General features: G+C 36.0%; 1 protein-coding gene across 15 annotated transcripts in view; it reads left to right on the top strand.

The window, feature by feature from the left end:
* Positions 1-25,761, top strand: part of CPLANE1 (ciliogenesis and planar polarity effector complex subunit 1) — a 99,302-nt gene that overhangs the window by 4,436 nt on the left and 69,105 nt on the right. For all 15 annotated transcript variants that reach the window (XR_014062729.1, XM_081522014.1, XM_081522021.1 and 12 more), the window contains exons 3-20: positions 174-309; positions 428-547; positions 937-1,169; positions 2,234-2,340; positions 3,538-3,694; positions 4,202-4,305; positions 5,688-5,870; positions 7,865-8,114; positions 8,372-8,527; positions 8,702-9,471; positions 10,056-10,264; positions 10,466-10,546; positions 13,077-13,241; positions 16,821-16,994; positions 18,693-18,921; positions 19,886-20,025; positions 22,260-22,477; positions 24,947-25,111. Coding sequence is in view for 14 of the 15 variants with exons in the window: in XM_081522014.1 (XP_081378140.1) it covers positions 174-309; positions 428-547; positions 937-1,169; positions 2,234-2,340; positions 3,538-3,694; positions 4,202-4,305; positions 5,688-5,870; positions 7,865-8,114; positions 8,372-8,527; positions 8,702-9,471; positions 10,056-10,264; positions 10,466-10,546; positions 13,077-13,241; positions 16,821-16,994; positions 18,693-18,921; positions 19,886-20,025; positions 22,260-22,477; positions 24,947-25,111 (3,597 nt within the window). In the remaining variant the exon portion in view is untranslated. The remainder of the gene's footprint in view (positions 1-173; positions 310-427; positions 548-936; positions 1,170-2,233; positions 2,341-3,537; positions 3,695-4,201; positions 4,306-5,687; positions 5,871-7,864; positions 8,115-8,371; positions 8,528-8,701; positions 9,472-10,055; positions 10,265-10,465; positions 10,547-13,076; positions 13,242-16,820; positions 16,995-18,692; positions 18,922-19,885; positions 20,026-22,259; positions 22,478-24,946; positions 25,112-25,761) is intronic.

Raw genomic sequence — 25,761 nt, 5'->3', positions numbered from 1 at the left:
TAAATAAATAAAACTGCTTTTTAAAAAAGCCCTTATTGTTCATTTTATAATGTGTAGTACAAATATATCATCTTTCTTAAATGTCACTTTCTTTTCCTTTCTGGGATAACTTAGGTAGGAGGCTGAATTAACTTCTGGCATGTCTTAAGTTTCTTACATATTTCTTCTCCTAGGAAAATGAAGCTGTTTTTCTTTTGGATGATAAATTCATAAATGAAATTAATTTGCTCTCAGGAAGGACAAAGAAGAAAATTCCCAGTCTTCAGCCTTTGTTGAAGGATGTTATAGTCCTAACAACGTCCAGTAATGGTTAAGTAGTACTGATATTGTCAAAAGGCTAGATTAACTGTATTTTTAAAAATAATTTTGGGGGTAATATTAAGGGAAATGTTAGATTGTAAGCATTGTATTTCCATTTTGAAAACAGATGTCTGGCTGGCTGGGGTACTCACTACAGGGGAGCTTTTCCTCTGGAACAAAGATCAAGATTGTTTGAAAACTATACAAGCAACTGAAAAGCCTAAGGAAATGATTAAAGCTGCAGTAGGTGAGAGTTTTTGTATTTGTTTAAATTGGTTTAACTTGATATATAGGAGGAAAAGAAATATACCTCTGCTTGTGTAAATATCTGTATGTGTTTCCATGTATATGTAAGTGTTTTTTGATGTTAGTTATTTGTAACACTAAGGTTCATCTTGAGGAAGAAAAATCTGGCATGCCTAACATATCTGATAGCAGTGGGTTCCTAATATCACACATGAGTACATGATAAGTGTTAATATTATTTATACTTTTAATTTATTATTAATGCCTTAGTTTTGCTTTCTGAATGGAAACCTCATTTAGGCTCCTTGTTGTCAGAATAGATAAAATTTGTACTTTTTTTCAGAAATTCTGACTTCAGAGGTTTAGTAACTTTTTTTTTTTTTTTTTTAGCAAGCTCTTTGAGACTGTACTTGTATGTATCTGGCAATGGGAAAAGAGTTCTGCTTATAATTCCTTCTGGATGCATATTCCTTTGGGAACATTTGGAATTCAAGAATGTCATATCTTCCAAAAGCCTTTCCTTGGTGGGCCAGTGGTCCCAGATCATGCCTGAAGAAGCAGTTCCTTTGCCTTCCACTGAAGATAAAGAAGCCGTAGTGCATGCTGTTTTTATAAAAAATGAGGTAAAATCCAAATCAGACAGGGTGTACTAGAAGTGGAGACCTCAGACTCTAAGAGCAAACACTTTCTGGGAAGCTGTTGAGCAGAGTATGTAATGATAGCTGTATATCTACAGTCATCATTAATTGTTGTAGTAATGGTGAAATTATCATGGAAAAGGTATTTTTATATTTCTTGGTCACATTTTAAAAGATTTTATTAAAAGTGGTTTGAACTTAGAGCTTCCTTGGTCTTTCCCTAGTTTTACTTTTCCCTAGTTTTAGAATATAACTAGCTTTGTAATAAAAAAGAAACTAGAATTGGTGATATTAAGTAAGCCATCCCAGTAAATAACACATTCATTAACTAAAAGACATGGTAAATAGCTGTATGATACCCTTTGTATGTATTGACCAATACATTATTACCCGATCTGCTTTTGTTAGAAAATTGCGTTTTGAACTTTTGTTGTTTACCCCATGAACAGTGCCCTAGTTTAAATAATATGCAACCACAAAAGAAGATAAAAATAATATATAAGACTTTTCCCAGTTATATAGCCAGAGTAAATGGAAACGTTTTCTTAAGAGGGTAAACTGCACCTCGATTTTCCATTTGAGATATGCCTCTGGCTCAGAAATAAATTTCTTAGTGTTTAGCTTAATGTTAAGCTATATGTTAAGAATAAAAGTATAAGCAGGCTCTTGATATGTTTCATTTATCTTACTTATGAGAAAATGGGTGTTTTTGCTTGTTTTTCTGTTCTTTCAGGGATTAGTTTATTTTCTGTTTTTCCTGCTGGTTATTAATTTCAAATAGCAGTATGTATATGTTAATCCCAAACTCCCTAACTACCCCTCTCCACGCATCATTCTTCTCCCTGGTAACCGTAAGTTCATTCTCTAAGTCTGTGAATCTGTTTTATAAACAAGTTCATTTGTATCACTTTTTTTTAGATTCACATATAAGTGATAGCATATGATATTCCTCTTTCTCTGTCTGACTTCACTCAGTATGACAGTTTCTAGATCCTCTTGATTTATTTTCAGATTTATTATATACTAAAGTATATGAAATTTATCTACAGTTATTTGGAGACTGCTGCTTGTGTTCATTTACTTTCTATTCCGGGGAATGCCTGAAGTTAACATTTCTAGCAATTCGGTGGCATGAAAATGTGTTTACACCTGTAAGGTGAGGTAAATGTTTCCTTCTTCCTTGTCTTTTTTTTTTTTTTTTTTTTTGACTATTCTGAACAGCACATGGAATCTTTTTAGTTCCCCCACCAGGGATTGAACCCTCAGCCCCTGCATTGCAAGTGCAGAGTCGTAACCACTGGACTGCCAGATAAGTTCCTCTGTCCCTTTTGAAACATTATTATAATATCTTTTGGCCCATAACTACATAATAAGATCAGTAAATGACATGTGAACATCGACCTCTGAGACTTGACAAATCGTTTCTCCCTCTAAGTATTGTTCTGTTTCTTTACTTTTCATTTTGCATGTTTATTATAGAAAGTTTTTCTTGTTTTTATTTTTTTTCCCTTCTTGGAATTGAGAACACATAAAAGGTAAGGCTGGCTATGGTTTTGTCTTAAGATTATAAAAAACTCCTTTGAAAACTAATTCAATTGAATTTTGAAAAGGACATAACTTACTTGAATTTACTACCATACCTTTTAAATTCTCATTTTTTTTTAATTAAAAGTAGTTTTATTTATTTTAAAAAGCCCAATGAAATAGAAAGAATGCATTTAAAAGCATATAATGACTTAGGATTTACTAAAATAGTAGTTTTTTTCTGTTTATTTTCTAGCAGTACTTTATTCAGGTGTAATTTGTATAAAGTAAAATGAACAAATCTTAAATGTACAACTAGGTGTTGGTGGTTTAGTCACTAGGTTGTGTCCGACTGTTTTGAACCCATGGACTGTAGCCCTCTAGGCTCCTCTGTCCATGGGATTCTCCAGGCAAGAATACTGGAGTGGGTTGACATTCCCTTCTCCAGGGGATCTTCCTGATCCAAGAATTGAACCTGGGTCTCCTGCGTTGCAGGCATATTCTTTACCAACTGAGCTATGAGGGAAACCCAGAAATATTTGTAATAATGTAGAAATACGTGTATCTAAACTTTTAGTGGATGCAGATGTGTTTGGGGTTGGCTGTAGGACATGCCATTACTAACAAAACCCTGATATGGACCTACCTTGTTTAGTTAGCACTTGCTCTTTTATGCCCTGGATAAAACTTGTGAGCAGTTGCTAAGAGACCCCAAATATATATGCATATGAAGGAATTTAGCTGGACCCTTCAATCTTCTGTAACGAAATATGTATTAAATTAAAAGTTACTATACTTCCTGTTTTCAGTTATTTCATTCCTTTCTTAGATCACTGCCATATCGTGTTCAGTGGGCTCAACAGGATTGCCGTCTCTGCAGTCTGATCCCTAAATGTGAGTCAGTGAAGTCAAGGGGAGCTCTGATTTCTGCATTTTCAAGAGATGGACTTACCCTGGCAGTAACACTTAATCAGAAAAACCCAAAGGTCGGTAAATGTAATCTGTCTTGGGAGTAAGCTGTAAAAGAGAGTAGTTCAGTTTATTATTTTTTTCAATATTTTATTTTTTTTAATTTAAATTTATTTATTTATCTATTTTTTACTTTACAATATTATAAGTAGTTCAGTTTGGAGATTTTTTTCCCTTGAATATAGTTTGTTTTTTTCTTAATACTACTTTACATTCTTTAAATTGGCGTTTTCTGATCTAACTTGACTTTGTAAATTGGTAAAATTATTTACATTAGGTGCCATAATTTTCAAATTTGACCTTCAGAAGCAAAAAGAAGATAATGGAAAAGGAAGAAAGAGGGGCAAAGTGGTAACTGATATTCTTAAAATGTAGTATAAAAGGGAGAAGAGTTATAGGTGGTTGGTATTGTCTTGCCAGTTGGGAAAGACGAGATAATTCATTGATATAATAGATCTCTAGGTCTTCAGAAATATAAGTGAAATGATTTTAATTGTTTTGTTGTCTTTTTTTTCTCTTTCTAGGCAACTCAGGTATTATTTATAAACACAGTGAATTTTGTTACTCTCTCTGGTAGCCTTAAAGGATGTAGTAATAAGAATCCTGTGGTTCCAGCTACTCTTGTCAGGTAAGGATTCTTTTTTATTTCTAAATAATGTTTTTCTTTTATTTTTTTTAATAGTTTAATAAGTTAAGGCTCTGATAAGTAGTGTCTAAATAGATATTTTCACAACAAATATCTTAAAAAGAATTCTTTAAGAGATGGAAAATTCTTAAAGAGATGGGAATACCAGACCACCTTACCTGTCTCCTGAGAAACCTGTATGCAGGTCCGGAAGCAACAGTTAGAACTGGACATGGAACAATGGACTGGTTCAAAATAGGAAAAGGAGTACATCAAGGCTGTATATTGTCACCCTGCTTATTTAACTCATATGCAGAGTACATCATGTGAAATACCAGGCTGGATGAAGCATAAGTTGGAATCAAGATTGCAGAGAGAAATATGAATAACCTCACATATGCAGATGGCACCACCTTTATGGCAGAAAGCAAAGAGGAACCCAAGAGCCCCTTGACGAAAGTGAAAGAGGAGAGTGAAAAAGCTGGCTGAAAACTCAACATTCAAAAAACTAAGATCATAGCATCTGGTCCCATCACTTCATGGTAAATTGATGGGGAAACAGTGGAAACAGTGACAGACTATTTTCTTAGACTCCAAAATCACTGCAGATGGTGACTGCAGCCATGAAATTAGAAGCTGCTTACTCCTTGGAAGAAAAGCTATGACCAACCTAGACAGCATATTAAAAAGCAGCAACTTTACTTTGCTGACAAAGGTCCATATAGTCAAAGCTGTGGTTTTTCCAGTAGTCATGTATAGAGTTGGAACGTAAAGAAGGCTGAGCGCCGAAGAATTGCTGCTTCTGAACTGTGGTGTTGGAGTCCCTTGTACTGCAAGGACATCAAACCAGTGGTCTGTTTGACTGAGGGTGTCCATCATTTAAATGAGAAGGAGCTACTTTCTGTCCCCATGATGAAATATTAATATTTTCAGACAGTTAAGGAGTGGTAAAGATGGCCTTGGCAAGAGGGAAGCTGCTCCTAAGTGGAGCTCTGGCAGGCTCCTGAGAGACAGGCATGGTACTGACCTTCAAATCTATTGGTAGATCTTAGTTATGGATATCACTAGGATTAGAAGTTGTTCTGGCTATAATGTAAGTGACTAAAAAGCTTTACATTATTAGGTAGTATTTTCATCTTATGATTTGTTTATGAATGTAAGTAAATTTCTAATGGGTATGTTGTATGGACTAGATGTTTATGAGCAAACTCCTTTCTTCTTACTTCTTTCCTGGGAAGTAAGATACACAGAATGTATGTGATATTTGCCTACTATTCATTCTTTTGCCCTTATTTTTTGAAATGTCTCACCCCTCCTTGGCCATTATAAATTGTTAGAGACGTTGTAGAGAGTCCTTTCTAAACATCTTGTTTTGCTTTTTCTAGGTCATACTGGGTAGGTGATGTCAGCTGGACTCACGATAGTCTTTTTCTGGCTTGTGTGTTAAAACGTGGCTCCCTGATTTTATTGACCTGCCACGGTGAATTGCTAACATTAATTACATTTGGTTGCTCTATAGAATTTGGGCCAGCAGAATTTATTCCTCTTCACCCACTAATAACATATAGGTGAGATATTTGAATCATTTAATTTATTTACAGAAGTTTTTCTCTTTTGGTATTACTTTACTGTGTATTTTTTTTAAATATAATTTCATGTTTCAAACTGTCTTATTCTTTCTTTGAGTCTGTCATCTCAATATCTGTTTCTTATTTATAGTTTTCTTCTATTTCTTTTTGTGGCTTAATCCTGGTGAAAATTTGACAATGTGACTATGTAAGTATATGTTATTTAAATATTTAACAGCACTAAAAAATGTAACTTCTTTGATGTAAAAATTGATAAAAGTGTGATATGTCTTTTATTGTTTTAAAAGCAGAGCACTTAGATAAAAATTAACTTGGCATGTGGATGTATCTGGCTTCCCAGGTGGTGCTAGTGGTAAAGAACCCGTCTGCCAGCGCAGGAATGTAAGAGACATGGGTTTGATCTCTGAGTCAGGAAGATCCCCTGGAGGAGGGCATGGCAACCCACTCTAGTATTCTTGCCTGGAGGATCCCCATGGACAGAGGAGCCTGGCGGGCTACAGTCCATGGGGTCGCAAAGAGTCGGACACGACTGAAGCGACTGAACACCATGGATGTATCTACTTTTCTCCCAAAGGGAAAAAAGGGGAAAGTTGTTGGAAATGGATAGTAGACTTTAGAATTCAGCCATATTTAAATTTTAAATTGTGAGATCATGTAGCAGTTTGGCTTTGGAGTATTTATTGTCATTGATGTTGATATTATTATGTATGGGTAGGCACATATAGATAGCTGTTTACAGAACGAAAAATTGGAAAAGGTCTTTGAAACTAATGCATTACCTTTGCTTTATAGAAGGAAAACTGGGGAGGGATGTGTCTTTGATTATATTTAACAAAAATTTTACTTAGTTTCTAGCAATAGAAAATTATGATGGAAAAACTTGTCACTTCCTGCAGTGAAAGTGTTTTTCTTTATGATGGTCTGATTCATAATTGACATAAATTTCCTCACATTTTCCTTAAAAATTAGTATTTAGGATCTTTCAGAATGGATTGTTTTTTCTGATTACAAAAATAATACATATTCATTATTTTTAAAAGCTTAATCAAATGTTACAAAACTAAATGCTATCAAAAGTAAAAGACTTGTAATCCTATTCATTAGAGATAACAATTATTAGCATTTTAGTGTGTTGTCCTCTTAATTTGAAAATTTTATATAATATGTAATAACAATATTAGTTTATTTTTTAAAGCAAAATAAATTATATGGTATGTGCTGTTTACTATTTTGCTTTTTTGATTTGACAGTGTGTCTTATACATCTTTCCATGGAGTCACTTTTTAATGGTTTTATAAATTTTGTAGAATGTACCTTCTAAAACCAACCTTCTGTTGTGGACCATTTGGCTCATATAACCTATATTTGATTATTTTCCTAACCAGAAAAAAATATATTTTGGTTCTCTGTTCTCTTTATATTTATAAAGCCCCAAAGTTAATAATTAGTGATATTAAGTAATCAGAATTAGGTATACCAGTGTAACAATAAATAACTATATTTATATGGAAACTCAGTCAAATTTAACCTTAAGTTGATAAAATTTTACTTATCACCATCCTCTCCAAATGTTTCTTAATAACAAGAATACTCACAGCTCCTATTTATATTCTTACAAGGATATTTAAATATATAGTAAGAAAGTTAATAGCTTAACTGTCTTTAATAGTAAAAATGAACTGCCTCAATTTTTTTCTAAAAGAGGTATAAAACTGGATTACAAACAGTATTACAAACAATAGAGTATATGCCACAATTCTGGGAAATTTTTAAAAAACCCACCAACCTCTGTATTATTTAATTACTTATGTTTTCCTCACAGATCTGTGCACATTTAATATTTTTCTGTTTAATTTGCTTGCTTTTTCATCATTCTGAAGTGTTTGTTTTGTTTTTTCTTTGAAATAATGTAATTGTTTTTTTTAAAAGATTTTCCACTCACTAATTCTTGAATTTTGATGTTTGTTTGCTAGACCACAGCAGTTTACACTTCAAGATTCAAATAATTCTGTCGATTCATCAGCTTCAGATAGTGACCCTATGAGACAGAGATTCTCTATAAAAGCACACTCACGATTACCCTACCTCATTATTTCTGATGGATACATGGTCACAACCCTTCGATTTCTTGATAATCTGTCTCCATCAGTGCTCATGAGATCCCTTCTACTTGATTCAACGCAGAGGCTTGAGAAAACATACGAAAGCATGATACTGTGTAAGGTATGGTGCTTTTTGGTACCATCAGTAAAAGCTGGCTTCTCAGTCTTATTTTTTTTTAATTTATTTATTTTTAATTGAAGGATAATTGTTTTTCAGTATTGTGTTGATTCCTACCGAATGTCAACATTTTCAGTCTTTAAATTTAAAGCTGTACTGACAGTGATGTCCTTGGATTGCATACACTTGTCTATAGAAGTTATAATTGTAGTACAGTTATGGATAAAACTTTGCTCTTGGAAATCTTCTTTCTTCTATAGCCAAAAGGCAAAGGTCTGAACTTGCGATCACTGAATTCCCTAAGATCTAGCTTGTTAAAGCACCAAAGAAATGAAAATGTAGCTGATTCTACTGTTCCCAAATTCTTGCAAGCAGAAGAAACATTGAAGTTAAATGAAGAAACAGCAGATCTGCAGGTACTTGCTAGCAATGTTTTATTTATTTTGAACAGTTATGTACTGACTTTATTCCAAGAAACATATTTTGTTTTCCTCTTACTAAAGAGAAGAGAAATTTGATGGCACCAAACTGATTCTACTTGTAAGGAATTAAATGATATTAATAATAATTTTTTCTCACTCATGTTTTAGGATTTTGAAGCAGAAGAAACTGATGACAGCAGATGTTTTCCAAACAACTTATTCTCTTTTTGGAACCAAAATAATGATCTGTTATTTAGTAGTGCTGAGGAGGGAAGATTGGAATTTGCTTCTATGTTTGATACGATACATGCAAAAGATAATACGGAGGAGACAGATAAAACTGTTACAGAACTGCACTCTGTCCAGAAAAATCTCCTTGCAGCATGGACTATAGGAATTTCAAAAAATGTGGCAGAAAAAAATTTAATGTTAAATTACACAGTAGTTTGTATCACTCATTTTTTGTATATTCTTCAGTTTATAAAATGTCCTTTTCCCAAACTTGATATTTTTTTAAGCAAGAGCTCAAAACATAATACATGGGTACTTTGTATCTTTCAACTTTTTCATCAGTGTTTATCAATCCAGTATTGGGATATGAGATACAAGCAAGATGTAGGACATTTGGTGAAGCTGACCTCAAATACTATAAAGCTTTTGCTAACACAGCAACAACAGGATCAGTTATTCTCAGAGAAGCTTTTAGCCTGTTTTCATTTACTCAGAATGGTAGCTGATCATTTAAATGGCATGTACAGTCTTCAGCCTGAAGTTATTTCAGCATCAGCTGATGGAAGTAGAAGAGCAAAGCAAGACTCATTGGTGTTACCCATTTTTCAAATGTTTCAAGACAGTGATTCTTTGGAAAACTGGTCTTGGAACTCATCTTTCAAGATTCGTCCTCAAGTATTAAATTTTGTTCAACAGCCAGGACACAGGTACAATGACTTTACTGTTAGGAGACCATCAGCATTGTAGATTCTTCAAAATTGAGATATAATTCCCGTACTATAAAATTCATTATTTTAAAGTGTACAATTCAGTCATTTTTATTATAGTCACAAGGTTGTAGAATGAGTAGCATAAATTCCAGAATATTTTTATCACTCCTAAAAGAAACCTTGTACCATTAGCTCTCAGCATTATAGATTTTATGTTATTTAAAAGTATTTTAGGATTTATGCCAAACATTTTTCAGCACACATATTTTATTAGTCTTGGGCAATCATGATACTGTTGAAAGATTTTGATTTAGATAAGCACTATAGAAAAAATGACCACAGGTATATAAAGCATTTGTGAAAGTTTAAAAAATGTGCATTTTTTTTGACTTTGTGCTATCTTTGAACCTGATCAGTTGTATGCATATTATTCCCTCAAGGAAGAATACATGGAGAAAAAAAGACTAATGAGGAGGCTATACTCATTAGCTATACTCTTAGTAAAGGCTAAAAAAAGGCTATACTCATTCTTATCCCTAGTCTGAAATTTGATTTTTATGATTACCTAATTCTGTGTTCAGATTGATTGTTCTCTGGAGAATATTGTACAGAAAGACTTTATGGTATCAAACGCAATTAAGTCAAAGAGTTCCTGAAGATGGCATGCAGTTAACTGAAAAGATGACACATGAAACATCTGCTGTCAAGTCCCTGTTATGCCATATACAGGCTGAACTGCAGACTGCTGGAGTTCGCTTGAACCAGACCTTAGAACTTAAATCTATCAACGGTCAGTATCTTATAAACAATTTCTAACCCCAGGTGCAAGCGATAGTAGGTTGTTGGGCTTTGAGTTTATTGATTGGTTGTAATTATTTTTTTTTTTCAAAATAATTTCTGGCAGAGCTATATCCACTAAATTTTAAAACAAGTAAATTTTTATAAAGTAGTTTAATTAACCAGGGCTAATTGTTGGTTAAAAATTTTGTAGGAGAAGAGTGTTTCCTACTAGGATCATATGAAAAATCTGTTCAAATATGGAAGAAAGCTCTACAAGAAACCCAAGAGAAAGGTAGGAGAGAAAACTAGGGGGTGTTAAAAATAATATTACTTGCCATAATGTTCGTGGGACCATATTTTAGCATGCTGCTGTTCTTAAAAATAATTTCAGATTTCTGAGAACTGACAATTCCTTAATGCCTAAATAAAATACATACTGTAGGTACCTTGACTGTTAGAAATAGTTATTTAAAATTATTCTTAGTCTTGGAATTTGTAGCACCAAGAATTTTTTATCCTATCTGTAGACTCCTCTGTCCTTGTTTTGGTTAGTGATGGAACCTGTGATTGATTGGTAATGGGTAAAAAAGAGACTTAAATCCTAAATTTAAAAAAGAAAAAAGGTCATTTAGTAAGACTGCAAGTATCTACAAGAGACACTATGAGTCAAATAAGGTGCTATTACCAACTTATAGAAACTTGGAGCTAAGGCTCTGTGCCCTTAAGTTATTCAACTTTAAGAATTTCCTGTGAGTTACACTTATTATGGGGCTACATGAAGTTTTTGATGAGAAAATAGGGATGTGGATTCTAGAAACTGGTGATAGCTTTTATGATGTAGGCCTGAGGGTATAAGATGAGAGAGGTTCTCAGCCAGTGACTTGAGCTAACCTTGACTGCCACTACTGGTCAGGTTTGGCTGATTATTTATTTTCTGGCTGCTGTGGCTATGTATTGAGGGCCTGCTATGTGTATTAGACAATAAGAATAACTGAAATAAACAAGTTTACCCTCAAATTGCCCACAGTGTGAAGGATAGATTGCATAAACAACTGGCATGTGTCTCATTATGCTTTATGGTATTTGCTGGGGGAGCACGCAGTCTCAACTGGAGTGCAAACATCAGTCTGGAGAAAATCTGGAGGAACTAGCATGTAAAATTGAGCGAAAATTGTTCAGATGGAGTGGGAATGGTGTAACAAAGGATACAGCACTCCAGAAGCAGGAAGACCTGAGAAACCATGGCAGTTTGGTAAATTGCAATTAGTTTAACAGGACCAGGTTATTTGAAACATATATGTTGTATTGAGGATAGGGTGGGGAGTGCTAAAGTGAGAGGAGAGAACAGGTGATAAGGGAAGATCCTGAGCAGTGCCATGGGATTAAGATTTTATCCTGAAGACAGTGGGATCTGTTAAGATACAGAAAGAGTACTTTTCAAATAGATATAGGCCATTTAGAAAGATCGCTTTGGTACATTACGGAGGGCCATTTGTAGGAGTGTGTTATAGAGATGTGGGTTTTACCTAGAAGCAAGAAAATTAGTCAGTTGAAGAGGTCCTGAAGCAGAGGAATGTCAAAGAGTTCTGGGGATCAAAAGTCACATTTACCAGATGTTTAATAGGTTTGATCAAGTGAACTTGTGACTGAGTAGAGAAAGAAGTCTCATGTAGTTCTCAGATTTGGAGATTGTACAGCTGGATGAAGAAGAGTGGCGTTCAGTGTGATGAGAAGTTCTCATGAAGAAAAGTTTTCATAATGAGTTTTATTCTGGACCTTTTCATTTAATTTCGTTTCCAGTTGTATCCATTTGGAATGGTTTCTTGTAGTGGAGACTGAAAGTAAGAGTGGCTTCAACAAGAAGTTTATTTCTCTTAGGAAAGGAGGCAAGGAGTTGACGTCTGAGGCTGATTTGGTATTTCTGTGGTCTCATCAAGGACTCAAGCTTATTTAGTGTTTCTGCTCCATCATCCTTAGTGCATTGCCTCCACTCTTAAGGCTGTTGCATGAGTTAACATGGGTGCTGGAGTCCCAGCCACCATGTACATAATCCAGGTAACAGAAAGGAGGAAGGCAGAAGGGGCAAGAGGGTGCACCTCCTAGCTGAGATACCTCTCTTTACGCAGCTTGTCTGGCAGCTCTACACTATATTATCTCTTGGGTAAGAACTTTGTCATATTTTCTCATGGCCACATCTAGCAAGAAATTGTGATCTGAGTGCATTGGAACCCCGAATAAAATTAGAATTCTTTTACTCAGAATGGTTGATAAGGGGCAGGTAACCAGCAGTCTCAGTCCTAAGCACCTTTTAGATATTTGAAGACAGTGGGCAAGGGATCCAATCTTATTCGATAGTATTTCTTCTCTGGAAAGTCTCTTTGACTGTCTGATATATGTATGGTTTCTTATGTATTTTTTTAATTTGTGTTTTTAGCATCTGCCCTTCTGTTTCATACCATGTGTACTTGAGAAAGATGTTGTTAGTGGACCTTAGTTAGTACTGAGATAGTATTTGAGATGGATGTTGTTAGTGGACCTCAGTTAGTACTGAGATGAGCATTTGCACCTCTTTTTGGATAAATTCTTAGTCATCCTAGGACCTGACCACAGAAAATAAAATTGTTCAGAATTTACAATGAAAAAGAACAAAATATTGCTGACCTGTTTTTTTTACTCAATTGTGAAACAGGTACAGAAAAGTTCACATGACACGAGTGTACAGTTGATGAATTTTTATAAACTGAACATTCCCGTCTACCCAGCACCCAGATCATCACCTAGCTAACATGTTTTTTAATGTAAGTAATTCTGCCCTATTTAAGGAGGAAGAAGGACATGTTTTCTTCAGCTTCGCTATTATCTTTCTCTTTTATACTGCCACCTCTATAACTATAATTTAAATGATGCTCAAGGATTATGTGATCAGCTAGTAAGAGAAATACTGAGATGGTCCCACCTTCCTGTAAAAGAAAATGGAGATTGTTCAGGTATGCTTTCCAAAAATCAGTATTTTTGTTTGTTTGTTTGCTTGTTTGTTTGTCTTTTAATGCCATCTGTTGGGTTTAATGTATTTTGGTTCATCAATATAAAATCGTATGTTTAATGTTAGCAATTTGTATTTACAGGTTTAGCTATGAAATTGCTTATACATAACAGTTGGTTGCTACGTTGCATTGTGGTGAATTTTTGGACTGTCAGCTTCTCAGCAGCAAGGATCATGTTTTTGCTTGTTTTTAACCTTTGAGTCTCTCAGCTTAGCGGTACTTGCCTGCTGAACTGTTACAACGGTTGTCTCCTGTCTCACAGCCCTGTTTGTTAGACATAATGTCAGGTACCTTTCCTTAACACGTTTGTATTTTCTCTAGTGGTTGCTTAAGGTGGTTTGCTAAAGTGATCAAAATCACTTTCTGACATAGTCAGGGCCTTTTAAAAATCTGTTTAAGAGGTTGTAGAATATTTGGATTGTCCTTTTTTAAAAAAGGTGTATTTAAATTAAGCAATAACCAAAGTGAAAGATGGGCTTCCCTGGTGGCTCAGTGGTAAAGAATCTGCCTGTCAATGCAGGAGACACAGGAGACACCGGTTCAGTTCCAGGATGGGGAAGATCCCCCAGGGAAGGAAATGGTAACCTATTCCCGTATTCTTGCCTGGGAAATCCCATGGACAGAAGAGCCTAGTAAGCTGCAGTCCATGGGGTCACAAAGAGTCGAACATAACTTAGTGACTAAGCAATAACAACAGAGTGAAAGACACCTGTATGAATGAGCACATAATGTATTTATGATGCTGTTTTACAATGGTAGACCATGAGATGTATACTTTGCATATGAGTGTGTCAGAAAGGCCAATATATCAGTACTTTCTAAATGGAGTTATATGACTCTAAATGGAGTATTTGTTTGTTTTTTCCTAATAACTGATTATTGGTTTAAAAATCATTTACTGATGGAAAGTAGAGATCAAAAGAAATTAGTTTACAAAAGGCTTTGGAAAATAGTTTGAGAGGGTTTGTAAAACCCTTTCTTTGATTTTTACCAGTTTATCATTTTTGTCCAGGAGAACAGTATTAGTTTGTTTGTTTGGTTTCAGCCACTGTTGTTTCTTTTTTTCTTTTTAATTTTGAGGTGAGATAGATAGAATGGGCTTCGTGGGTAGCTCAGCCAGTGAAGAATCCACCTGCAATGCAGGAGACCCCAGTTCGATTCCTGGGGAAGGGGTAGGCTGCCCACTCCGGTATTCTTCAGTTTCCCTGGTGGCTCAGACGGTAAAGAATCCACCTGCCATGTGGGACACCTGGATTCAGTCCCTGGGTTGGGAAGATCCCCTGGAGGAGGGCATGGCAACCCATTCCAGTATTCTTGCCTGGAGAATCCGCATGGACAAAAGAACCTGGCAGGCTACAGTCCATAAGAATCTCAAAGAGTCGGACACGACTGAGCAGTTAAGCACGGATGGTAGAATACTATGAAATTTTATTCTGGGACTCATATTTTCTCTGCATTTTTTAAATTTAATTTTTGTTTTATATTGGGGTGTAGCTGATTTACAATATTGCGTTTCAGGTGTACTGCAAAATGGTTCAGTTATACATATACATGTATCTATTCTTTTTCAGATTCTTTTCCCGTATAGGTTATTACAGAATATTGAGTGGAGTTCTCCGTGCTATACAGTAGGCCCTTGTTGATTATCTATTTTATGTATAGTAGAGCATATATTTTGCTCCTAAACTCTTAATATATCCCTCCCCGCAGCCCACCTTTCCTCTTTGATGACCGTAGGTTTGTTTTCAAAGTCTGTGTGTCTGTTTCTGTTTTGTGAATAAGTTCATTTGTATTATCTTTTTAGATTCCATATACCATATGGGTTTCTTACTCTATGATATTTGTCTTTTTTAAATTTGTGTTTATTTAGTAGTAATACAGATTCATTTTAGACAGTTTTGAAATATGGAAAGGTTTAAAGAAGAAAATAAAATCACTTTTAATTCTACCATTTTTGTCTATGTGCATTTATATATGTTTATTACCAGAACTAATATTCTGTTTTGCGATCTTTTAAATTTAATATTATGAATATTTTCCAATGTAAATAATATTCTTTTAAAAAACCTAGTAAGCTTTTTCCTCATTATTGCATATTTTAGATTGTTACCACCTACTTATATTTTAAATAATGTTGCAGTGTACATAAATTTTTGTGAGCATTACTAATCTCTACATGTTAAATCTTGAGAAATGAGGTTACAGAGCCAAGACTTTTGATGCCTAGTGTTAGATTGCCCTCTGAAAGGAATGTTAGCTGTGTATGAGTAGAAGACATTTATGTGTGACTTTTTTTTCTTATGTGTGACTTTTAAACTGACTGGATTTTTTTTCCAGCAGTATTGTCATGATATGATATAACTGTCAAGATAAGTTGAACTATACTAATGTATTTAATTTTTAATGATAGTTGTTTAGAGTATTTTAAGCATATCCTCTCTTGGTCAGGAGTCCCTAGGACTACTCCCAAGTTCAGTGATTCACAGGGAGAATTCACAGGCCTCAGTATATGTTGAACCCAGGCCCCCCTGCTGTGGAAGCATGGAGCTCTAACCACTGGACCACCTGCGAATTGCCTCAAGTGACTTCTGAGAAAGAAAGATACTTTGCCATTGTTGGGGCCATAAATTTCATAAAAATTAGTCTTAATATTTATCTTGTATGGGCTTCCCTGGTGGCTCAGCTAGAAAAGAATCTGCCTACAGTGCAGGAGACCTAGCTTCAATCCCTGGATTGGGAAGATCCCCTGGAGGAGGGAACGGCTACCCACTCCAGTATTCTGGCCTGGAGAATTCCATGGACTGTATAGTCCATGGGACCGCAGAGTTGGACACGACTGAGCGACTTTCACTCGCTCAGTAGTTTTTAGCTATTTACTTTCAAATATCTGAATCCAGTTTATATTATTAAGTTTCAATTTTTAAATAGGGATGACACATTTGCTCTAGTTTACATCAGAATCACTCTGTAAATCATAATGTAACTCTCTCCTCTGCCTTCTCCCTCCATTCTACACGTTCCCCTTGTCCATACCTCCCAAAAGAATCTTAATAGTAAAGAGTTAATGTTACTAATGGGAATATACTAATAATACAGAAATAGACATGAAGAATCACTGTTCTGGCTCTTTTCAGATTATCTTTGTAGTAAACTCTGCCTCCGTCCACTAAAGAAAGAAAATGAGAAAGAGGAGGAAGAAGGGAAAACAAAAGAAATGATAAGCTTGCAAGTCCATTATGGCTGGATTGTTTGTATAGATCCTTCCACGTTTTTAGATAAAACTGGTAACCTGAAGTCATGAAAGAGTTCCTAAGTGTATATGATGATAATTATGAGCTTATTATTTTATTTTCATTCTATTGTCTTTAAGAAATGTAGATACCTGTTACAAGTTACCTTGTATAGGCCAGAGGTGTTGAGTTTTAATTATTACTTTCTTCTTGCATCACGTTGGGAGCTTAAATATTCCTGCTTGTGCTAGTTTGATCGGAATCTCCTGTGCTCATTTGGTGTATCCTGCAGTTCCTGCGAAGTCTCCTTGTGAGTCTGGAGTGACTGTAAGTGTTCATCCCGAAGCGGCGGTGAGGGTGGTCCAGTCCCTGGCTCGCTTCATGGCTGCCTACTTCACCAATCAGCTGCTGTGCGTTTTGCCACCTCACAGTGTGAATGTTCTTCCTCCCCTTCATATTAAAACAGGTACTAGAATAAACAAATATTTTCTCACCTTGTTTTTGCACATAATATTTAAAACCATTTTACACAGTGATCATTGGTCTATGGAAATAATACTGTCTAGCTTAGTGCCTGACATGTAGGAGATACTCAGGTGACTAAATATGAATTAATATAATCCGAGAAAGGTAATTGCTTTGAACTTGTTTTTATTGAATATGTATTTTTTTTAATTGGAAATTTTGGACACATTGGTACTTATAGAGTTTCCATTTTTTTTAAAGTAAAAGAGCTATAAAAATGTGGTAATTGAACTAATTTTGAGTATTCTAATTTAGAATTTAATTTTTGGACATTTTACTTTTATTATTTTACTTGGATCATTTTTTCTTTGCTGTACTTAATCATTTCATAATTTGAGTCAAAATGTACCTCATCTGTGTGAGATAACAGCTCTGCCCTAATGGAAATAAACATATACACAGATTTCTATGATATTCATTCATTCATGTTAATAATTTTTATAAATGCCTGCTTTGTGTCAAGTAGTGTTGTAGGTACCAGAAATATATTAGCTTGCACCATATGAAATTAATGGTATGAAAACATTGTAGTTTTAGTTTTGTGTTTTCTTGACATGGGAAACGGATTTACCCTAACTGCCATGAACAAAACAGGTGAAGTACTTGTTCTGCTACAGAGTTTACATCTAATAGGTTGAGACAGAAAGTTAGAGAATATATAAGCAAAGATTTATCAAATGGTGAGCATTGCTATGCAAAAAACTGAAGTAGTGAAATGCATTGTGACTGAGTGTCTAGTTCAGGTGGTGAATATAGGAAAGAGCTCTCTTTGGGGGCGACATTTAAGCTGAACTCTCAGTGACAGGAAAGAGCCAGCCATAAACACATAGGACTTAGAGCTTTATAACCTGAGCCTGTGCAAAGGCCCCGGGCAAGAACAAACTTGATGTTTCTGAGAAACCGAAAGTCTGGTGCGGCTAGAGCACAGAGGGTAAGGTGGGGAGTGATACTGGAGATGAAGACAGAGATAGCAGATAGATGATGTAAACCAGGGTATGAAATCTGAATTTTAAGTATTGGATTTAATCTCAGACCAGACTGAAATCTTGTCATTTATTCAGGATTACTGAAAATTACGGTTTTCTACTTCCTGATAAACACTGATATATTGAACACTTAATATACTTGAATATTATTAATACCTCATATTAGTTTTTTATTGCATAACACTATTACGAATTCAAAATCAGGTAAAATGCAGTCTCTGCCCTCCAAATTTTCTAATGCAGTGGGAGGAATAAGTGTATATTTCAGAGCAACCCACAGTATTAAACTGTACACTGTGACCCAGTGCATTTGAGTGTGTATATTTTTATATTTATCTGATCAAACTGTATGTATTTACCTTTGTTTTGTGTAATGCACTCTGATACTATTTCTTCTGTTTCTTTGTCTACTCAGTTTCATTTTTTTAGGAATGCCAACATTTGCTGCACGACCCACTAAAGAGACACATTCTTCAGTGTTTAAAAAAAAAAAAGCTATTCTAGAGTGTGATAAGTGTTATCTTAGGCCAGTCTGTATGTATCTTCCTTGTTGCGGTTTTGTGTAGAAAGTACTGATTAAGGAGACCCCTGTAAGGAGGCATGAGTTCCTACGTATAATTGTAGTTAATTCATTTTCTTTCATCTACCCACAGAGCAGCCCTTTCGACTTATTCCTCTGCAACACTCTAAGGTGGCCAGTGTGGTCAGAGAGCAGAATCTTTCTGATGTGTGGACCGTTGAATATGCCCTTGAATTATTATTGATCAGTGGCCTGGTTCCAGAAGCCGTGTGGTTGGCACATAAACTTGGAGACTGGAAGACATCTATTTCTGTTGGTGTGGCTTTTCAACTCTTCTGTAAACATAGTAGCAATTTCACAAGGTATGTATTTTTAGGCACATCTAAGTTAAAAAAGTATGATGGTGTTATCTAAAGTGTTTCTTATTTCACTCATTGCTGGTATTTACACATTTTGTGGATCCTTAGTTCAGCATTGTCCAATAGAATTTTCTTTGGTGATGGAAATATTCTGTATGTGCTGTCCAGTCTGATAGCTACTAGCCACATGTATTTATTAAGCACTTGAAATGTGGCTGATAAGACCAAGGAATTGGATTTTCAATCTAATTTTAATTAAATTAAATTTAGAGAGCTACGTGCAGCTAGTGTCAACTATGTTAGACAGCTCAGAGGTTTGCTTACTGTATTTAAACATCTATTTAGCACTTTTACTTTTTAGTAGTGCCCTCAAAGGGCCTATAGTCAATGGGAGAGTTTTCTCTTTCCCAAACAGGATTTACATTTTAAGCTAATCAAACTAATCCCTGCATTTTAACTCTTATGAATATTATAGCATTGCTGTGTCTTCGAATTCTCCAGGACAGAATACTGGAGTGGGTAGCCTTTCCCTTCTTCAGGGGATCTTCCCAACCGAGGGATCGAACCTGGGTCTCCTGCATTGCAGGTGGATTCTTTTCCAGCTGAGCCACCAGGGAAGCCCATCCGTGGTATGGTAGGGAGAGCAGTAATATCAAGTGAGGGAAAGACAGGAAATACTTTATGTGGGAGATGTCATTTGAGATGGGCGATGAAGGGAAGATGGAATCTTGACAAAGCGAGTAGCTGTAGGGGGAGAGAACATTCCAAACAGGAACAAAGGCAAGTGGCCCAAGGGCCTCAGTACTCTCCTCAATACAGCATTTCCTCAATTATTTCTTTTCTAAACACAAGATGAATAATGTGGACTTCTCTGGTTCTTAAAAACTTCATGTTTAGTTCTTGATGTGTATATGTTTCCTTTTTTAAAAATTTGTAATTATTTTCCCCTAATTCGATGTGATTTCAGATCCAAGGAAAAGAGTCTGAATCTACCATTAAATATGACTCCAGCACAGATTTTTCAGGAAAAACTACAGTGTTTCCTAGGTCAGCCAGCCTCTTCGGAAGCAAAAAATGAAATGGGCTCAAAATGCAAACAGTTTACAGGTGAGTTACCTATGTATGGTCGACATGTATATCAGCTTAATACAAAGCTTATGGTATTTTAAAAAGCTTTTAAGTACCCACACATTTGTGAATATTTTGGAAAAAAAAGAAATAAAAATAGGACTAAAAAATTCCCAGTCTGAACTTCTAGTTCTGGCAATGTCTTTTAGATGATCTGAAAATTTTCCCACAATAAATACGTAGATATAGTGTATTTCTAGATAAAATATAAAAATATGCATTTAAAGGGTCAGATTTAAAGTTTTAAAGATTTTCATAGGTATTTACCCAAGAAAAATAAAAATCTAGGTTCACTGAAAAACCTGTATGTGAATGTGCATAGCTTTTTCATAACAGCCAAAAACTTGAAACAACCCAAATGCTTATCAACTTGTGGATACATAAACAAATTGTAATTTATCTGTACCGTGGAATAATAAATAATAAAGAGGAGGAAACTGCTGATAACATGCAACGACATGGATGAATCACAGAACCATTATGCTGAATGAAAGAACTTAGAAATAAAACTACCCACTGTATGATTCCATTTATATAACATTTCATAAAAAGCAGCACTATAGGGACAGGAAACAGATCAGTGTTTACCTAGGAGTAAGGGGGGAATTGACAACAAAGAGGTATTAGAGAACTTTTTAGAGTGATAAAAGTGTTCTCGTAGACTGTGTAGATTTGCCAAAACTCATTGAACTGTGTATTTTTAAAAAATGTTTATTTATTTATTTGACTGCTCCCATCCTTAGTTGCAGCACGTGAGATCTTCTATCTTAGTTTTGGCATGCAAACTCTTAGTTGAGGCCTGTGAGATCTAGTCCTCTGACCAGGGATTGAACCCAGGCCCTTTGCACTGGGAGTGAGGAATCATAGCCCCTGGACCACCAGGGTGAACTGTGTATGTAAAAGGATAAATTTTAGTGTATGTAAATTATACCTTTACAAATTGATTTAAAAACAAAAAACTCAGCAGATGGTTAGTAAACTAGAAAATAGATTTGAACTCTATATACATACACAAAATATATAGAGAGATAAAATATATACATATATAGATAAAAAGAAAACATGCGGAAAATATGAAAGAGAGGTTAAACTGTGTATTGAACAAGAAGGTACAACATATGTTTAGTAGGAGTTCCAATTGAGCCACACCAAATTCTGGATAGTGATGACCTCTGGAGATAGGAAGTGAAATAGGATTGGTACCTAAGGAATTTCAGCTGTAGCTGTAACATTTTATTTTTTTAATCTAAATTGGATATAGAAAACATGAATATCAGACAGGGATGAAAGGTCAGTACATGAGTGTTTTCATAGTCTATACCTTAAAGTGTGCTTTAAGAGATTTCCTAATGTGCTGCTGCTGCTAAGTCGCTTCAGTCGTGTCTGACTCTGTGCGACCCCATAGACGGCAGCCCACCAGGCTCCGCCGTCCCTGGGATTCACCAGGCAAGAATACTGGAGTGGGTTGCCATTTCCTTCTCCACTGCATGAAAGGGAAAAGTGAAAGTGAAGTCGCTCAGTCATGTCCGACTCTTCACGACCCCATGGACTGCAGCCTACCAGGCTCCTCCATCCATGGGATTTTCCAGGCAAGAGTACTGGAGTGGGGTGCCATTGCCTTCTCCATTTCCTAATGTAAAAGTCCGTAAAAGTCCATAAGTCTACCGTTCTGCCACCTGCATCTCTTTGCATTTTGCCTTCTGGAACATTTCTCCATTTTTACAGATATTTATAAAACTTAAGCCATACTGTATGGCTATTTCATATATTTCTGATTTTTTGCTTCTTTAGCTTCACAAGTCCTTTTATAAAAGTACTGTGATTGACTGTTAAGGAAACGAAAATTACTCTCTCACTGCCTCCACATATTGCTGTATATTATTTTTGTGTGTTTCTTACATTCTATTTTTCCCATGAATGTTTTCCTTTTATTATTATTTTTTGAGTCATGATTATATTCCAAGCATGTTTTTATTATGTAGTTGTGTTACAGTATCTTGTATAATTTTGCAAAGTCTTTGTGCTCTGACTACCTATAATCTTAAAAGTAACAGAATCTTAAGTTTCTGTCTAGAAGTTTGGGTGTTTTGCCTGTTGACCAAGATGTTTATTTTTGTCAGTCAGCTTTTTCAGATATGAAGTTTTAAACTACAAAATAGAAGGAAAAGTATAATATAAATTGTAACTGCTTTACCTAATTCTATATTTGGCAGATCCCATTGAAGAAGAAGATGCAGATCTGCTGTTTGGTTCTGTGCAGGAAATACTGAAAGCAGCAGTTATGGCTGACGCAGACATTCTTTCAGAGACTTTTCAGCTTCTGATAAACTCTGCCAAGGACTTCAGTAAGAGACTGTGGGGCTTAGTGCCTGTCGGCTTGTATCTTCCAGCTCCTCCGTTATATTGTCCTCAGCCAGCTGTTCTTAGTGAAGTAAGCTTAACCTTTTAATTTAACATTTATTTTGTCTACTTCTTAAAATAATCAACCTGGTAATAATCATCAAGTTAAAAATGCAAGCTCTGAAGCCCACTTCTGGATTCCAGCTTTGCTGTTTATTAACTGAGTAGTTTTCTTGGGCATTGTACACAACTGATGTTCAAGTTTCCTTACCTGTAAAATGAAGAAGGTAATAGTACCTCTAATAGCGTCGTTGTGAGTATTACATGAGACATCCTGAAAAAGCTTTTACCTTAGTGTCTAGGACACATTGTAAACATTCTGTAAATGTTAAAATTATTTTGATAATAAAACAAAATTAACAGCTATTTCTCTGTATCCAGATATTATTTAAAAATAAACATTTGTTTACAGTAGCAAACATGAGTGTCAGAATTTAGAAGCCACTCAGCTCATCATTTTTGCCTCTTTTGAAAGACTTAGTTTGATTTTCTTTGATTGGACAGATCATTGTTTTCTTCTGTACTTTTCAGTTGGTAGTTCTGTCTTATAAATAGCAATTACTGTATTTCTCTCAGGACCTTTTCCTCTGTTCTTTTTGAAAATAGTAACATTAAAATTAGCTGGTTTTAAGGTTTAAGGTTTACAATGTTAATGTGAACTGTTTACATTTAAATTGTTTTAATATTTGATTAACAGTTTAAATCGATGCTGGTATTGTTTCTTATTGTTTCAGAATTAGCAGCTTCTATCATTATTAAATCTGTCTTCTGTCTTTTTTTTTAGCTATTGTATTCTTATTTGTTATATTTCGAGTTATGTTTCAATACGTTAAAATATTTTATTTGTTGATATTTCACATGTAATATATTGCACATGGCAAGAATAAATAGTCCATGGTATTTCTCAGTAATTCCTCTTTCCTCTCATGTTTGAGTCTTTAGTGTATTGGTTTAGGGATTAGAAATAGCATTTAATATATTTCTGGATATGCTGTGCTGATACTAGTTTGAGTAGTAGCTATCTTTAGTAGTGCTTTGTTTTATTATTTTTTATTAAAATAAGCCGGAATGGTAGGATTTCTCTTAAATGTCACTCTGTACCAATTAGAACCCCTGGGGTTGAAAGTAACAGAAAACTTGGTAAATATTGGCTGGCATAATTGAGAAGCCCAGTTATGTCACCAAAGACTTGGGCTCTTTCTCCCTAGTTTGTTTTCTAGATTGTCAGCTTTCAGTTTAAGGCTGGCTCCCTTTGTGGGAGCAGGATGGCTACCAGCAGCTTCTCAGGATACCTTGTCCATGCCCAAAGGAAGTGGGAAGGGGAGAGAGAAAAGCAGTAAAAGTATTTCTCTCCAGCATCCAAACAGGAGTACTGAGAGTTATCTTGTGAGACCCGTCAAGATCACTGGCCAGTCCTGGAATCACACACCTTGGCTAGGGCTAAATGAGCAGTGCTGCTTGGCGATTGATTAGGGCCTTCCCTGGCAGCTGGGGACATGGGAACAGCTCTCCCTGAATCACTTAGCTATGTAAAAAAGGGGCAGATGCCCCCCCAAAATAACTGAGTATTTTCAAGAAGTGGTATGGCAACCCACTCTAGTACTCTTGCCTGGAAAATCCCATGGATGGAGGAGCCTGGTAGGCTGCAGTCCATGGGGTTGCGAAGAGTCGGACACGACTGAGCGACTTCACTTTCACTTTTCACTTTCACGCATTGGAGAAGGAAATGGCAATCCACTCCAGTGTTCTTGCCTGGAGAATCCCAGGGATGGGGGAGCCTGGTGGGCTGCCGTCTATGGGGTCGCACAGAGTCAGACACGACTGAAGCGACTTAGCAGCAGCAGCAGCAGCAGCAGTGGTAGAAAAATGTTAGGGAAGCAAATGTTCATAATATTTTCATTATCTCATTTCTGGAAAATTAATCTGTAGCTACTGACTTGAATCATGTGTTGAATCAACAAACATTTATTGGATCCCACCACACGTTGGATTTTGTGCAGTAGATGACAAGGCCTTTGCTCTTGACTAGTCTCAACAGTGTGGGAAACAGATACATAAATTAGCAAGAATAAATTAGTAAAAGCTACAATGGAAATCGGAGCAAATTGCCATAATACCACAGAATGGAAGAGTTTCACAGAAGAGGTGACCCTGAAATATAATTGGATTTTTCTAGGCAGAGGAAGGGAAGAGGCATTCTTTTTGAAAGGAGCTGTCTCTGTAATGTTCCCCCAGTGAAGTCAGGGATGGTGGGCTTTAACTATTAGAGCCTAAGAATTGGGATTAGGATTGATTTATCCTTTTACCCGGAGGTGAGACAAGTGTTTCCTTGACCCTGGAAATAGCTGTAGTTAATCTCTGAGGCCATGCCGCAAAACTTTCTTTGTGAATCTCTAGGAATAGTATAGTTTGAGAAGCACTATCTTTATTTTTACTGTAACATTTTAAGTTTCCGTTTTCCTGGCTATTAATTTTTTTTCATTTTTTTTTTTTTCTTTAGGAAGATGGTGGTGATCTTCTTTTAAAAGCTGAAAAAGATAATCGCCAAAAGGTGTCTGGAATCCTTCAGCGTGTTCTCTTGCTTTTCCGGGCAGCTCGGTGTTCTTTCCCTGTTGCGCAGTGGTACATCTTGCAGTTGAGATGGGCAAGAAAAGTCATGCAAAAGGTGTGGAAATGTCTTAGTCACTTGTGTGCTATTGCAATAGGGAAGAACCTTCTATATCCTGTTAGGAGTTAATCACTATAGGGATGTTGCCAATAGCTTAAATTATACATAATGGCCTATCTCTGGGAACCTTCCCAGGTGGTGAGCATTAAGCTAAAATACCTTTGTTTAGTTCATGGGAAACATCCTGACCAGGCCTACCTGTGAATGACCACAGGAAGGGAGAAATTAACACTTGCTCTCCAGAGGCTGCAGAGAAGGCAATGGCACCCCACTCCAGTACTCTTGCCTGGAAAATCCCATGGACAGAGGAGCCTGGTAGGCTACAGTCCATGGGGTCGCTAAGAGTCGGACACGACTGAGCGACTTCATTTTCACTTTTCCCTTTCATGCACTGGAGAAGGAAATGGCAACCCACTCCAGTATTCTTGCCTGGAGAATCCTAGGGATGGCGGAGCATGGTGGGCTGCCATCTATGGGGTCGCACAGAGTCGGACACGACTGAAGCGACTTAGCAGCAGCAGCAGCAGCTCCAGAGGCTGATGGGAACAGGAAGCGTTTGATTTTATTCCCTTCCCTTTTAATACAAAAGGAGTCTGGATTCTAACACAGGCAAGATGGTTCTTTGAGGCATAAGCCCACCATCTTGG

The sequence above is a fragment of the Giraffa tippelskirchi genome, chromosome 8, assembly GCF_054371585.1.
Source record: "Giraffa tippelskirchi isolate mGirTip1 chromosome 8, T2T-mGirTip1v1.2.pri, whole genome shotgun sequence".
NCBI lineage: Eukaryota > Metazoa > Chordata > Mammalia > Artiodactyla > Giraffidae > Giraffa > Giraffa tippelskirchi.
Note: the sequence above shows the minus strand (reverse complement) of the source record. Positions and strands in the feature narration are given on the sequence as shown.